Source organism: Ahaetulla prasina, chromosome 4 (assembly GCF_028640845.1).
Source record: "Ahaetulla prasina isolate Xishuangbanna chromosome 4, ASM2864084v1, whole genome shotgun sequence".
Classification (NCBI taxonomy): Eukaryota; Metazoa; Chordata; class Lepidosauria; order Squamata; family Colubridae; genus Ahaetulla; species Ahaetulla prasina.
In genome coordinates, this window is record NC_080542.1 from 4,948,195 (window position 1) to 4,964,106 (window position 15,912).

At 49.4% G+C, this 15,912-nt stretch overlaps 1 protein-coding gene across 1 annotated transcript in view; it reads right to left on the reverse strand.

Annotated features, from left to right (window-relative positions):
* Positions 1–15,912, reverse strand: part of CARMIL3 (capping protein regulator and myosin 1 linker 3) — a 113,993-nt gene that overhangs the window by 22,157 nt on the left and 75,924 nt on the right. Inside the window, exons 28-33 of the mRNA XM_058180432.1 lie at positions 14,040–14,127; positions 12,407–12,535; positions 10,472–10,535; positions 9,646–9,851; positions 4,628–4,740; positions 708–1,035 (exon numbers count right to left, since the gene is read on the reverse strand). Of these exons, the coding sequence (XP_058036415.1) occupies positions 708–1,035; positions 4,628–4,740; positions 9,646–9,851; positions 10,472–10,535; positions 12,407–12,535; positions 14,040–14,127 (928 nt within the window). The remainder of the gene's footprint in view (positions 1–707; positions 1,036–4,627; positions 4,741–9,645; positions 9,852–10,471; positions 10,536–12,406; positions 12,536–14,039; positions 14,128–15,912) is intronic.

The window sequence follows — 15,912 nt, forward strand, 5'->3', positions numbered from 1 at the left end:
TGCCCGGGCAGGAAACTCTACACCATTTCAGACAAATAGCTATCCAACATTTTCTTAAAAATTTCCAGTGTTGGAGCATTTACAATTTCTGCAGGCAAGTCGTTCCACTGATTAATTGTTCTAACTGTCAGGAAATTTCTCCTTAGTTCTAAGTTGCTTCTCTCCTTGATTAGTTTCCACCCATTGCTTCTTGTTCTACCCTCAGGTGCTTTGGAGAATAGTTTGACTCCCTCTTCTTTGTGGCAACCCCTGAGATATTGGAACACTGCTATCATGTCTCCCCTAGTCCTTTTTTTCATTAAACTAGGCATACCCAGTTCCTGCAACCGTTCTTCATATGTTTTAGTCTCCAGGCCCCTAATCATCTTCGTTGCTCTTCTCTGCACTCTTTCTAGAGTCTCAACATCCTTTTTACATCGTGGTGACCAAAACTGAATGCAATATTCCAAGTGTGGCCTTACCAAGGCATTATAAAGTGGCACTAACACTTCACGTGATCTTGATTCTATCCCTCTGTTTATGCAGCCCAGAACTGTGTTGGCTTTTTTAGCAGCAGCTGCACACTGCTGGCTCATATCTAAATGGTTGTCCACTAGAACTCCAAGATCCCTCTCACAGTTACTACTGTTGAGCGAGGTACCACATATCCGGTACCTGTGCATTTTGTTTTTTTGGCCTAAAGTAGAACCTTGCTTAAATTTCCTTACCTGTTTGGAATGGCCCGGGAGGCCTCTCACCCCGCTACCAGGCGCTCCTACGACTGCCATTCCTGGAAGGGGCATGGATCCCCCTGTGATGTCCTGATCCAATTTCCATTCTTTCTCGTGGGCGACCGAGTACATCAGGGATTTCGCTTCCTCGCCGCCCAGGGGAGGCGGGGGAGGATTGGGGGGCAAGTCATCGGGGTCTCGCTCTCCCTTGATGCTGCGATATCGGCGAAAATGGAAGAGACCCTTTTTCCTCTTCCTCTGAAGCGGTGGGAGGGAATCGGACAGGCCCGGCCGTACGGCGCAGCTCTCCGAGATCCGTGGATAGCTGCGCGGGAGAGAAACGGCGGAACTAAGACAGCGGGAAGTGGTTGGGGAAGACAGAAGGGAGAGAAATATTCAGATGTAGAGGCGGTCCCCGACTTACGCCCGCAACCAAGCCCAGAATGTCTAACGCTAAGTGTTGTGACCCAGGCTGAAGTAGGTAGTAATAAATTTAGTCTGTGGGAAAACAAACTTTAATTCGAACAGCTGGGAATTAATTCGTAAAACAAAAGCCTCCCAACACAAATTCCTCAGTTATCTCACAAACCTCAGTCCAATTAGGCAAACTGCCAAAGGCCCTTCCTGGCAAACGTCCAGAAGCCACAAAAACAAAGATGTAGATGAAGCAGAAGACACAGCTACAATGTTGTTTTCCGGCAAAAGCCAAATGCCGGTGTTGGTCTGTTTTAAGCCTTATGGGAGGGGCCAATCATCTCTTGGCCTTACTTCTGAGTCGTCCTCTCTGCTTGAGCTGCTCTTGCCTTCTGGCAGCTCTTCTCAAGCTGCATTAGAAACAGGCTCCTCCTTTTCCTCTGCCTCACTACTATCAGTCTCTGGAGGCTCTGGAGTCTGCACCTCACTCCCCGATGGCCCTGGTCCCATCTCAGCCTCATCACTGTCCAACTCCATTGCCCGCTCCGTAGGCTGCTGACAGACCACTAAGTGAGACAGGGGTGCGGTGAATTTTGCCCCGTTTTACGACCTTTCCTGCTACGGTCGTTCAGTGAATCAGTGCCCGTTGTTAAAGTTAGGTTGTTAAGGGAAATCTGGCTCCCCCCCCGTTGACTTTGCTTGTCAGAAGGTCACAAAAAGGGATCACGTTTACAACCGTCGTAAATGGGAGTCAATCACCAAGCATTTGAATTTTGATCCCATCACCATGGGGGGTGCTGCAACGGTCGTTAAGTGTGAAAAGTGAGGATAAGTCAATTTTCCCAGCGATGTCGTAACTTCGAGTAGGCGCTAAACGAACTGCCAAAGATAAACCCTGAAAAACTAAATTGGAAACTGCTTTTCTTCCAGGCTGATGTCAGCAAAGACAGAATCACAAGAGCTTGTAAAAAAATGCTTTTAAAAGGCTTTGACGATCTCAGCTGAGCCGCGTGATCATCAGAGGCTTTTTTTTTTAAACTTTTGAAAGTATTTTTCCGGCTGAAGAAAAAAATGCTTTTAAAAGTAAAAAAACCCCCAAACCTCTGATGATCACGCGGGGTGGGAGCAGCGATTTTTGCTACTGAACCACCACCCACCATCGCTACCGGATCAGGCGATCCGGTCCAAACCGGGAGCATTTTTAATTTTTTTTACATTTATATCCCGCCCTTCTCCGAAGACTCAGGGCGGCTTACAGTGTATAAGGCAATAGTCTCATTCTATTTTGTATATTTTTACAAAGTCAACTTATTGCCCCCCCAACAATCTGGGTCCTCATTTTACCTACCTTATAAAGGATGGAAGGCTGAGTCAACCTTGGGCCGGGCTTGAACCTGCAGTAATTGCAGGCTGCTGTGTTCTAATAACAGGCTCCTTACAGCCTGAGCTATTACGGCCCCTTGGGTGGACCCCCTCCTCTTTGTGGCGCCCTCTCAAATACTGGAATACCGTTATCTTGTCCCCCCTAGTGTTTCTTTTCTCTAGATTGACCATACCCAATTCCTGCAACCCTTCCTATGTTCTTGTCTCCGGCCCTTTAATCCTCTTAGCTGCTCTTCTCTGTACTTGTTGTGTCTGCGCCCCCCAAGCCGAGCCCCCTGCCAGAAAGTGACTTGGACAGTGAGGGGGAAGGGCCATCAGGATTTACCTCTGGAGCACCGGCTTCCCTGGCTCAGCTCCAGGAGCCAGAAGCAGGCCAGGTGGAGGAGATAACGAAGCCTCCGTCCCCTGACTCTTTACCCCCCCCAGGCCACGCCTCCAGACCCGGCTGATGGCAATCAGGCCTGGCTGGACCCTAGGTTTCGTAGGCAGGAGAGGCGGGAACAACAGAAGCAGGGGTGGGGCAGGCCTAGGAAGTGCTGAGTCATGGAGCCACACCCCACAGGATATAAAAGCAGCAAGAGCTGCTATGCCTCTTCGTAGCAGGCAAATCAACTGCTTGACTAGAGCTGAAGTACTGTTTGTTGACTCATCGGCGTCGAGGGAGATAACAGAGACACTTGGCAGACGCTCGCTAGTTTGCTGCCAGAGCTGATAGTGCTGGCTAATTAAGCCATCGCTCGGACGGAGGCGAGGGGGAAAGAACAGCACTCTTTCCAGAATCTCAACATCTTTTTTGAAATCGTGGCGACCAAAACTGGATGCAGGATTCCAAGTGTGGCCTTACCAAGGCCTTATAAAGTGGTATTAACACTTAACGTGGTTGTGATTTCTATCCCTCTGTTAACACAGCCGAGGATTGCATTGGCTCATTTGGCTGCGTCCGCACACAGCTGGCTCATATTTAAGCGATCGTCCACCAGGACTCCGAGGTCCCCCTTACAGTTACTGGTTTTGAGCCATGTCGTGTCCCACTCCTCCGCTGACGGCCGGGTCGGGGAAGTCCGTATCAAGCGTGCCTCTGCAGCTCTGCCAAAGTCCTATCAGAGTTCTCAAGGCAGGCAGGAGACCAGGAAGTGACTTCAGCAATCCACAGAGAATGCCAGAAAGCACATCCTTTATATAGGCCATGGGGTGTGGTTCCATGACTCAGCACTTATCCAGGCCTGCCCCTCCCTTCCTTTTGCTGACGTCGCCTCTCAACTCTCCGGAAGCGAGGTTCTCTCCAGCCTCCAGCTGTTGGTAATCTGAGCTCATGACTGGCTTCACATTCTTCAGGCTCACGTGCTGTGGGGGAGGGGTTTAGTTGCTCCGTTTGCCTGGGCATGGTGCCAGGACTGGCGGCTGAAGGCACGTCAGGCCCTTCGTCTTGCTCGGCCTGTCTGGGCATGGTGCCAGGGCTGGGGGCTGGGGGATGCCAGGACATTCTTCTGAACTATCAGCATCCGGGAAGAGATAAGAGGGGCCCGGTTGCGGCAGGGGGAGCGGGCGAGACACAACAAGCCAGGTCTCGCCTACACTGTACTTATCATTATCTTCTTTTAATGACCCCAGAATCCTTTGCGGCGTGGAGTCTGGGCAACTGAATGGAGCTGAGCGTTTACTGGCCGGATGCCCTTCCTGTTGCCAATGCGGAGTTTTATTCAGCAGATATATATATTCTCAATGTGCCCAGGCAGAGAAATATCGGCCTCTGCCTAGGATTGAACTCACAGCCTTCTGATTGTGAGGTGAGAGAGCTCCGCCTCTAGGCCACGGCACCACTCAATGAACGAACAAACAAACAAATGAATCATCATCTTTTAATAATCCCTTGCGGGTTGGTGTCAGGGCCACTGAATGGAGCTGAGCATTTAGTGGCCGGATGCCCTTCCCTGTTGCCAGCGCGGAGTTTTATCCAGCAGATCTATAATCTCATTGTGCCCAGAGTGAGAAATATCTGCCTCTACCTAGGATTGAAGATCCCTCTCGCCGTCCCACCTATTCCGTACCTGTACGTTTGGTTTTTCTTGCCTAATTGAGTGACGTCAACCCTGCCCTATGGAGAACCTCCCTCGGCTCACCTGATGGTGTTGCTCAGAACTCTCCGGTTAAAAAATTCTTCGAGACCCTCATCCAGTCTGGGCCCCAACCCGTTCTCCTGTTCTCTGGATTCCAAGGAACGGAAAATTCGGTTCTGAAAGAGAAGAACAGCGCCTGGGATCGGGGTGAAATCTAAAAATTTTCCCTACCGGTTCTGTGGGCGTGGCTTAATTGGTGGGTGTGGCTTGGGGGGTGTCAGGTGACTGGGTGGGCGTGGCCAATAACAATAAATAATAAAAATAATAAAGTACACAAAACAATAAGAGGTACCAAAACCCAACAATTTACACACACACAACACAACTGACTCACAAACAATGTAAAAGCAGCTGCACCTCACCCAAAATGGCCCCTGCAACAAGCGGGAACCTCACACAGCCACAAAAAGACCAAAAACCAACTTTCACACTTTACACATATATACCACAACACAACACAACTGACTCACACACAATGTAAAAGCAGCTGCAATTCACTCAAAATGGCCCCTGCAACAAGCAGGAACCTCACATAGCCACAAAAAGCCACAAAACCAACTTTCACACTTTACACACACACAACACAACACAACACGACTCACATACACCCACAAAATGCCACATACAGCTTTGTGAGATTTTGTGTGTTTGTGTAGAGTGAAACACACAAATCTCAGAAACACACCAAATCTCAGAAAGCTGCACAAATATTTTATTTTATTTTATTTTATTTTATTATTTTATTTTATTTTATTTTATTTTATTTTATTTTATTTTATTTTATTTATTTTATTTTATTTTATTTTATTTTATTTTATTTTATTTTATTTTATTTTATTTTATTTTATTTTATTTTATTTTATTTTATTTTATTTTATTTATATTTTTTAGATAAAAGCAGCTAAATTTAAAACTCCCTTAACTTTAAATTGCTATATCTAACAAAAAAAAAACTCCTAAAAAAAACCCTAATTAATTATTTTTTTTAAAGCTCCCCCCTGCACTTACTTACTCAATTCAAGGGAAAAGGCAGGCAGATTGAGTTGCTCACCGATGAGACAGATTGCAGGCAGGCAGATTGAGTTGTTAGCTGATGCAATTGATTGCAGCAGCCGAAGCAAGGCAGGAATAGCGAGCGAGCCCAAAAGAAGGAGGAAGCTACCAAGTAGGCAAGGGGGGACTGGGCGATTGGGTGGGCATGGGCGGGGGAGGGGAGCAAGGATTTTTGCTACCGGTTCTCTGAACTACCCGCCCTCATCGCTACCGGATCACGCGATCCGGTCCAAACCGGGAGGATTTCATCCGGCCTGGGTCTGTTCATTCTTCCCATAGACTAGGGTGTCAAATTCAATTTCATTGAGAGCCGTATCAGGGTTGTATTCGAGCTCGGGGAGGGTGTGGGGGGAGGGCGTGGCCAGTGGGGGCATGGCCGACATGATGTCACTTGTGTTGGAGGGCTGCTGTGGCAGCCCGAGAGCTCTGCCAGTGAAAATGCGCTCCTGAGCTCCGTTTTCGGCTGCAATGGCCTCCTGCAACCCTCTGCCAGTGAAAATGGAGCTCGGGGGGTGGGGAACACGGCCCTCACGAGCTCCGTTTTCACTGGCAGAGGCACCGCGAGCCGCTCCTTATGTCAACTTGCAAAGCATCCCTGGCCTGCTCTTGAGTTGCCATAGGCAAGAGGGAGCAGTACAGCAGCCAAAGACAGGACAGCACATTCCAAACATAACTTTCTCAAGGCTATCTCCCAGGGTTACCCACAGCGGCCGGAGGGGGAGTGATCTCTATAATCCGCGAAATTACTCCGTTGGCGAATGTGATTGATGACACACCCTGGGGGGAAGCGGGAAACAGGGTCATGATTGGGGCCGTAATTTAGGTGGGGTCAGAGGTGGCTTCATTCGGGAACTAGGCTCGAAGCTCATGATTTAATTAGGGCATCCGTCGCAACCCTGACAACAAACCAACTCTTTCCAGGGCAGCCCCGTGGGCTAGGTCTAAGCACTCCGCGGGCTGGATCTGTCCCCCAGGCCTAAAGTTTGACAGCCCTGCCATAGATTGAGTGGGGCAGGTGGGTGGCGAGACAGAAATGGAATTTAAAAAGAACCAGTAAATAAAAGAGAAAAGAAGACTGGAAAACAGTTGGGTTGAGAAACTGTTCAGGTCGTCCTTGACTTACAACCAAAACCGAGCCCCATATCTCTGCTGCTCAGCGAGACCGTTGTGAAGTGAGGCTTTTTGCCCCATTTTACGACCTTTCTTGCCACCGTTGTTAAACGAATCACTGCAGTTGTTAGGAGGACAATGGCTGTTCAGTGAATCTTGCTTGTCAGAAGGTCACAAAAGGGGGTCCCGTCACGCCGGGAGATGGCGACCATCTTGAACACACGCCGGTCGCCAAGGGTCTGAATTGTAATCACATGATCACGGGGATGCTGCAATGGTCGTAAGTCTGAGAACCGGTCATGAGTCACTTTTTTCAGGGCCGTTGTAACTTTGAACGGTCACTAAAGAAACTGTCGTAAGTCAAGGATTACCTGTCATGCTATGTGGAAGATAAGAGAAGAGATCCTTCCTAGGGAACAATCAGATAAGACAGAGGTCCCCAACTGCAGGCCGTGGATCGGCACCCGGGTCGCGGTATGCCAAAAACTGGGCTGCACAAAGAAGCGAAACCCCATCCGCGGGATACAGGTGGCACGTGAAACCACGTCCCCCCCGGTCCACGGAAAAACCCTTCTCCACGGAACTGGTTCCCGGTGCCCCAAAAGTTGGTGACGGCTGAGATAAGGGATAACCTAGCCCTGAGCTGTATAACGGACAGAGGACAAAAGCTCAGGAAAGCATCTAAGTTTATCAGGCTTTAGAAGCGACTGTTGTGGCCTGTCGGCCGCCGGCCCCTCCAGCAACCGAATCAGAGGAGGAGGAGGAGACGCGGGTGTCACGGTCAGCAGCAAGGCAACCTGGGAGCTCTGAGGGGCAAGCGGGAATGGAGCTGGCAGAGAGACAGACAGAGGCGGAGCCTGGGCTGTCCGTCAGCCCTCAGATGGAGAGTCAACAGCTCCCAGGTCTGGAGGTGGCTGATGAGGAAGAGGAGGAACAGCTGGGTCCAGTGCCTGATGCGCAGAAGGCAGAGGAGAGGAGAACAGTGGAAATCTATGGGCCGGTCCTCGGGACGGAAAAGCCACCGTTGCTAGCGAAATCCCACTCTAACTTTGAGGATAAAAGGCAGGGGGCGGAGATGAATAGATGTGGCAGACAACTATTCATTTTCTGGACAGACGGACTTGTTAGCCTGCGGTGACAGAGAAATTTTTTGCCGGGGTTGCCGGCATTCCCGAAAAGCCAAAGCGAGGGATGAAACAGCTCATGAAGAATGACAAGAGGAAAGGATTGGTTCAGGGGAAAAAGGGCCTGGGGAAAGCGGGAAACAGGGTCATGACTGGGGCCGTAAATTAGGTGGGGTCAGAGGTGACTTCATTCGGGAACTAGGCTCGAAGCTCATGATTTAATTAGGGCATCCGTCGCAACCTTGACAACAAACCAACTCTTTCCAGGGCAGCCCCGTGGGCTAGGTCTAAGCACTCCGCGGGCTGGATCTGTCCCCCAGGCCTAAAGTTTGACAGCCCTGCCATAGATTGAGTGGGGCAGGTGGGTGGCGAGACAGAAATGGAATTTAAAAAGAACCAGTAAATAAAAGAGAAAAGAAGACTGGAAAACAGTTGGATTGAGAAACTGTTCAGGTCGTCCTTGACTTACAACCAAAGCCGAGCCCCATATCTCTGCTGCTCAGCGAGATCGTTGTGAAGTGAGGTTTTTTGCCCCGTTTTACGACCTTTCTTGCCACCGTCGTTAAACGAATCACTGCAGTTGTTAGGAGGAAAATGGCTGTTCAGTGAATCTTGCTTGTCAGAAGGTCACAAAAGGGGGTCCCGTCACCCCGGGAGATGGCGACCATCTTGAACACACGCCGGTCGCCAAGGGTCTGAATTTTAATCACATGATCACGGGGATGCTGCAATGGTCGTAAGTCTGAGAACCGGTCACAAGTCACTTTTTTCAGGGCCGTTGTAACTTTGAACGGTCACTAAAGAAACTGTCGTAAGTCAAGGATTACCTGTCATGCTATGTGGGAGATAAGAGAAGAGATCCTTCCTAAGGAACAATCAGATAAGACAGAGGTCCCCAACTGCAGGCTGTGGATCAGCACCCGGGTCGCGGTATGCCAAAAACTGGGCTGCATAAAGAAGCGAAACCCCATCCACGGGATACAGGTGGCACGTGTATCCCCGGTCCACGGAAAAACCCCTCTCCACGGAACTGGTTCCCGGTGCCCCAAAAGTTGGTGACGGCTGAGATAAGGGATAACCTAGCCTTGAGCTGTATAACGGACAGAGGACAAAAGCTCAGGAAAGCATCTAAGTTTATCAGGCTTTAGAAGCGACTGTTGTGGCCTGTCGGCCGCCGGCCCCTCCAGCAACCGAATCAGAGGAGGAGGACGCGGGTGTCACGGTCAGCAGCAAGGCAACCTGGGAGCTCTGAGGGGCAAGCGGGAATGGAGCTGGCAGAGAGACAGACAGAGGCGGAGCCTGGGCTGTCCGTCAGCCCTCAGATGGAGAGTCAACAGCTCCCAGGTCTGGAGGTGGCTGATGAGGAAGAGGAGGAACAGCTGGGTCCAGTGCCTGATGCGCAGAAGGCAGAGGAGAGGAGAACAGTGGAAATCTATGGGCCGATCCTCAGGACGGAAAAGCCACCGTTGCTAGCGAAATCCCACTCTAACTTTGGGGATAAAAGGCAGGGGGCGGAGATGAATAGATGTGGCAGACAACTATTCATTTTCTGGACAGACGGACTTGTTAGCCTGCGGTGACAGAGAAATTTTTTGCCGGGGTTGCCGGCATTCCCGAAAAGCCAAAGCGAGGGATGAAACAGCTCATGAAGAACGACAAGAGGAACGGATCGGTTCAGGGGAAAAAAAAGGGCCAGGGAAAGAGGGAAGGGATCTTTTGGACAAAGCTACTCACGCCGGAGCGGAACCGGGTCGAGCGAGGTGGCCGGGGTCTGCCGCACGTCTGGTGTTCAAGCCGACTCCCTTCTGTGGGCAGCTCGAAAAGCCCGTCGAAGGAGGCGCTGTGCGAATAGGAATACGGTGCGTTGCCGACCAGAGAGATCCACCCCAGTGGGGAGTTCATATTAGCGGCTGTCAGGTCGCTGTCTTGCTCCGATCCACCTAACAAAGGGAGAGAAGTCATCAGTTGTTGCGGTCAAGGCACCCGTGACTGGATTCGATTTTATGACGGTCGTTCGGGGAATCGCATTGAAAGGATATCCAACAGGCGGTTTTCGTTGGGTTTTGTTGTTGTTGTTTTTTTGCCAAAAAGAAAACTTTTCGGCATGCGTGTAGTTGCTTTGCGCTCAAAATAAAGCCAGTTTTTAAGGTTGAAACCCCTTTTTCATTGCCTGGTTGCAGGCAGTCTTCGACTTACAACCGCAGTGGAGCTCCCAAATTTATGCTGCTAAGCGAAACGCATGTTGAGTTTTGTCTCCGTTTTACGACCTTTCATGCCACTGTTGTTAAGTGAATCATGGTAGTTGTTACATTAGCCAATCTACTGTTAAGTGAATTTGGCTTCCCTGTTTGACTTTGCTTGCCAGGAGGTCGTAAAAGGGGATCATGCGATCCTGGGACCGTCATAAATATGAACTAGTTGTCGTAAGTGCGAAAAAAACAGTCCAAAGTTACTGTTTTCAGTGCTGTTGTAGCTTTGGTCACTAAACGAATGGTTGTAAGTCGAGGACTACCTTTATGGATTTAAGAACAACAGCTGGGAAACTCATTGTTGCACTCACTAATAAAGGCAGAAGCGGGCCGGATCCTGCGGCAGTTCTTCTGTCTTTTGATAGCCATGGTGTCCTGCAGGAGAGAACATAGAATAACAGAGTTGGAAGGGACCTTGAAGGTCTTCTAGTCGAACCCGCTGCTCGAGCAGGGAACCCTATACAATTTCTGACATATGGTTATCCAACATCTTCTTAAAAATCTCCAGTTTTGAAGCAATGTTGAGGCAAGGAGTTCCACTGGTTAATTGTTCTCACTATCAGGAAATTTCTCCTTAGTTCCAGGTTGCTTCTCTCCTTGGTTAGTTTCCACCCATTGCTTCTTGTCCTGCCCTCAGGTGCTTTCGGATGTGAAATGCTACCGGTTCGGACCGGTTTGGGCAAACCGGTAGTAAAATATGCTAACGGTTCGGGTGAACTGGTATTTCCAAACGATCAGCTGGGCGAAGATCAGCTGCGACACGTGATTTATATTAGCTAGAATCGTCGGTTTTCCTGCTTTCTAGCTAATCTAAATCGCGTGGCACACCGGATTCCCCTCCCCTCACTGTTCTACTTACCTTTGCAGACTCGGAAGGCTTCAAAATGTTCCTTTTTTAACGCTGCGTGGGCACGCCTCAGGTGCGTATGCACGCATGCGCCCGTGAAGCGTGCGCTCAGTAGCAGACTCACAGAACTGGTAGCAGACTTCAGAGGATTTCACCCCTAGGTGCTTTGGAGAATAGCTTGACTCCCTCTTCTTTGGGGCAGCCCCTGAGATATTGGAACACTGCCTCCCCTAGTCCTTCTTTTCATTAAACTAGACTTACCCAGTTCTTGCAACCGTTCTTCATTTATTTTAGCTTCCAGTCCCCTAATCATCTTTGTTGCTCTTCTGTGAACTCTTTCCAGAGTCTCAACATTCGGAACAGAACAGAACAGAAGAAACAGAACAGAACAGAACGGAATAGAATAATGGAACGGAACGGAACAGAACAGAACAGAACAGACGGAACAGAACAGAACGGACTAGAACAGAACAGAATAGAATAATGGAATGGAATGGAAAGGAATGGAACAGAACAGAGCAAATAGAACAGAACGGAATAGAACAGAACAGAATAGAATAGAATAATGGAATAGAATGGAACAGAACGAACAGAACAGAACAGAATGGAACAGAATGAACAGAATGGAATAGAACAGAACAGAATAGAATAATGGAACAGAATGGAATGGAATATAACAGAACAAACAGAACAGAACAATGGAATGGAATGGAATAGAACGAACAGAACAGAACGGAACAGAACAGAACAGAATAGAACAGAATAGAATAATGGAATAGAATAGAACGGAACAGAACAAACAGAACAGAACAGAACAGAACAGAACAAAGCCGAAGGGCCAGCGCTGTCCAAAGACATCTCCGTGGTCACGTGGCCGGCATGACTCAATGCCAAAGGCGCACGGAACGCTGTTCCCTTCCCACCAAAGGGGGTCCCGATTTTTCTCCTTGCATTTTTTACGGGCTTTCGAACCACTAGGTTGGCAGAAGCAGGGACAAGTCATGGGAGCTCACCCCGTTACGCAGCACTAGGGATTCGAACCGCTGAACTGCAGACCTTTCTTAGCATCTTAGCCACTGAGCCACTGCATCCCTGTTCCCCACTGCATGGTGGTGACCAAAACTAAATGCATTATTCCAAGTGGGGTCTTACTAAGGCATTATCAAGCGGTATTAACACTTCACGCGATCTGGATTCTATCCCTCCGTTAATGTAGCCTAGGATTGCGTTGGCTTTTTTAGCTGCCGCCACACACCGCTGGCTCCTGTTTAAACGATTGTTCATTTTAAATAGGGGCCAAACCGAGCGCCAATGTCGGTCGCGCTGTCACTCAAGATCTACACAAGGCAGGACTTGCTAAAATAAGGCTCTTCGCCGGAATCAGCCGGGAACCACTTACGATGTTGGAATCGAGTTCGTGATCGGTGAAATCTTTCGGGGCCTGGAGTTGAGGTTTCCCCAGATGTTCGGGAAGGATGAGGTTGTCCTGACTCTCCGAAAGCCGGTGGAGATGGGTAATGTGCTGGGCCTGGGGTTGGAAACAGGTAAGAGAGGGAAGACGGAAGCCGTCAGCTTGCAATTATCCCGATAACGGATCTGCGGCACCAGAGCTAAACACAAGGTGGATCAAAAATAAAACAAAATAAGTACAAGTCGTCTTTGAGAGAACTTGGGAGTGGTGCGGTGGCCTGGAGGATTGAGCTCTCTCGCCTCACAATCAGGAGGCTATGAGTTCGATCCTAGATAGAGGCAGATATTTTTCTTTCTGGGCACAATGAGAATATATCTGCTGAACAAAACTCCGGACTGGCAACAGGGAAGGGCATCCGGCCAGTAAAAAACACTCTGCTAGCTCCACTCTGTTGCCCAGACTCCACTCCGTAAGGGATTATGCGGTCGTTAAATGAAGATGATGATGAATCCTTGTTGGTTAAGGTGACCCTCTTTGGTCACCAAAATTTTTAAAAAATTTTTTTTTAAAAAATCCAGCGGCCACTAGAGGGCAGCAGAGCATTCATATTTTTTTCTCTGTAGCTCTTTGCTGCCTCCTGCTGGAAAGGTTAAAATAAGTATTTAATAAATAATATAACGTAGTCCTCGACTTACAACTGTTCGTTTGGTGACCGTTGAAAATGACAACAGAAAAAAAGTGACTTGTGACCGTATTTCGCACTTATGACCATGGCAGCATCCTTGCGATGATGTCATTTACATTCCGGATGATTGAAAAACTGGTTCATATTTATGACGCTTGCAGCCTCCACTTTTTGTGACCTTCTGATGAGTAACGTCAATGGGGAAGCTGGATTCACTTAGCAACCCATGCAACTAGCCGAACAACGGAAGTGCTTCACTTAACAACTGTGTCAAGGAAGGTCGTAAAACGGGACAAAACCCGCTTAACAACTTTCTTAGGGTTCTTTAACAACACACATTTTGGGCTCCGTTGTCGTACGTACAGGTAGTCCTTGAGTTATGACCACAATGGAGCCCAAAACTGATGTTACTAAGTGAAACATTTGGGAAGCGAGTCTGCCCCATTTTTACGACTTCTCTTGCCACAGTTGTTAAGTGAATCATTGTGTACGATTATTAAGTGAATCTGGATTCCCCGTTGACTCTGCTTGTCAGAAGGTCGCAAAAGGGGAATCACGGGATCCCAGGACACCGCAACTGTCATAAATACGAGCCAACGGCCAAGCGTCTTAATTCGGATCTCATGTCCACAGTCGTAAGTGTGAAAACTGGTCATAAGTCTCTTTTTTTTTAGCGCCGCTGTCACTTCAAACGGTCATGCCACAGAGGGTTGTATGTTGAGGCCGACCTGCATCGAGGGGTTCTACTGCCAATACTGGGACTTCCGGATGTCTCCCATCCAATTACCAGCTGAATCCGACCCTGCTTAGCTTCCCAGTCCAAACGAGGTCCACTGGACACTGATCGACTGAGAGACCAGGCCGCAAATCAGAATGAAATGATGACAGGGAAGGGAGGGATGCGAGTCCCTGGGACACCCTAGAGATCATCCTTACCAGGTTCTTGTGAGCGTAATACAACTCTTCCAGTAGCTCCTCCACGATGGTGTTGGTGAGATACGTCACGACTGAGAGTTTCACCTCGCTAGAGAAGAAGAATCCAGGTTGAAGAAGATCAGAGGGTGAATGACAAAATAAGAGCCGAGACACAGAGTTGGAAGGGACCTTGGAGGTCTTCTAGCCCAACCCCACCCCCCCATCCGCCGACTCAGGCAGGACACCCTAGATACCAAGGATGGCGAACCTTTTTGGCATCGACTGCCCAAATCGGAGTGCTGTGCGTGTGCCGGAACGCCAAAAACCTGAAGACCAACTGGTAAGCTCACGCGTGCCTGTTTTTTGGCTGTTTTGGGGGCTGTTTTTTAGGCTGTTTTCAGGCAATTTTCAGGGCAAAAAAAAAAAGTGGCCTGAAAATGGCCCCAAAAGGGCCTGGTTTTCTGCCGTTTTTCGGGCTGTGTGTTGTGTCTCGTCCGATCTCACCTCAGCCGGGGTCTTCTTATCTGCTTCCGAACACGGAGGAATGTTCTAGTATGCCTCCCGGCCCCAGCCCTGGCTCCATGCCCAGACAGGCTGAAGAGGAAGAAATACCTCCAGCCCCCAGCTCTGGCTCCATGCCCAGGCAAACGGAGCAACTAGACCCCTCCCCCTCCTCCACAGCATGTGAGCCTGAGGGAGATCAATTGCCAACAGCTGCCGACTGGAGTGACCCTCGCGTCAAGACTTGATAGGCGGAGGCAACAGAAGGAAGGGAGGGGCAGGCCTGGATAAGTGCTGAGTCATGGAGCCACACCCCATGGCCTATATAAAGGATCTGCTTTCTGGCATTCTCTGAGTCAGGCAAAGTCTAAACATATCTTGCTGAAGTCACTTTCTGGTCTCCTGCCTGCCCTGAGGACTTTGCTAGGACTTTGGCAGAGCTGCAGAGGCACGCCTGATTCGGATTTCCCTGACCCGGCCGTCAGCGGAGCAGTGGGACACGACACTGTGTTCCGGCGCTACAGCACCTGCGAAGACCAGCTGGCCGCCGCGCCGAAAACCAAAAAAGCAGCTGGCGATGCCGCATGCGCCCATAGAGAGGACTCTGCGTGTCACCTTTGGCACCCGTGCCATAAATTCGCCATCACGGCTATATACCAATACAAACAAATAGTTGTCCCATCTCTTCTTTAAGAGGAGGAGGAATAACAGAATAACCGAGTTGGAAGGGACCTTAGCGGTCATCTAGTCCAACCCCTTCCCCGTCCAAGCAGGAAACCCTAATACCATTCTAGACAAATGGCTGTCCAATCTCTTCTTTAAAAAGAGGAGGGGTGAGAGAGAAAGAGGAGGAGGAGGAGGAGGAGGAAGAGGAAGAGGAGGGGGAAGAGAACGGAAGGAATAGGGGAGGGGAAGTGGAAGGGGGGAGGAGGAAGTCAAAGGGGAAGAGGAGGAGAAGGAAGTGGAGGGGAAAGAAGGGGGAGGAGGAGGAGGAGGAATAACAGAAAAAAACGAGCTGGAAGGGACTTTAGAGGTCATCTAGTCCAACCACCACCCCTGCTCAAGCAGGAAACCCTTATACCATTCTAGACAAACGGCTGTCCAACCTCTTCTTAAAAAGGAGGAGGGGTGAGAGAGGAAGAGGAGGAGGAAGAGGAGGAGGAGGAAGAGGAGGAAGAGGAGGAGGAGGAGGAATAATATAATAATAGAATTGGAAGGGACTCTGGAGGTCTTCTAGTCCAACCCCCTCCAAAGGCTGATAGTAGCAAGGCAGAGGAACAGGAAGAGCCTGTACTTAATGCATGCATGAGAAGAGCTGCCGGAAGGCAAGAGCAGCTCAAGCAAAAAGGACAACTCAGGAGTAGGGCCAAGAGATGATTGGCCCCTCCTATAA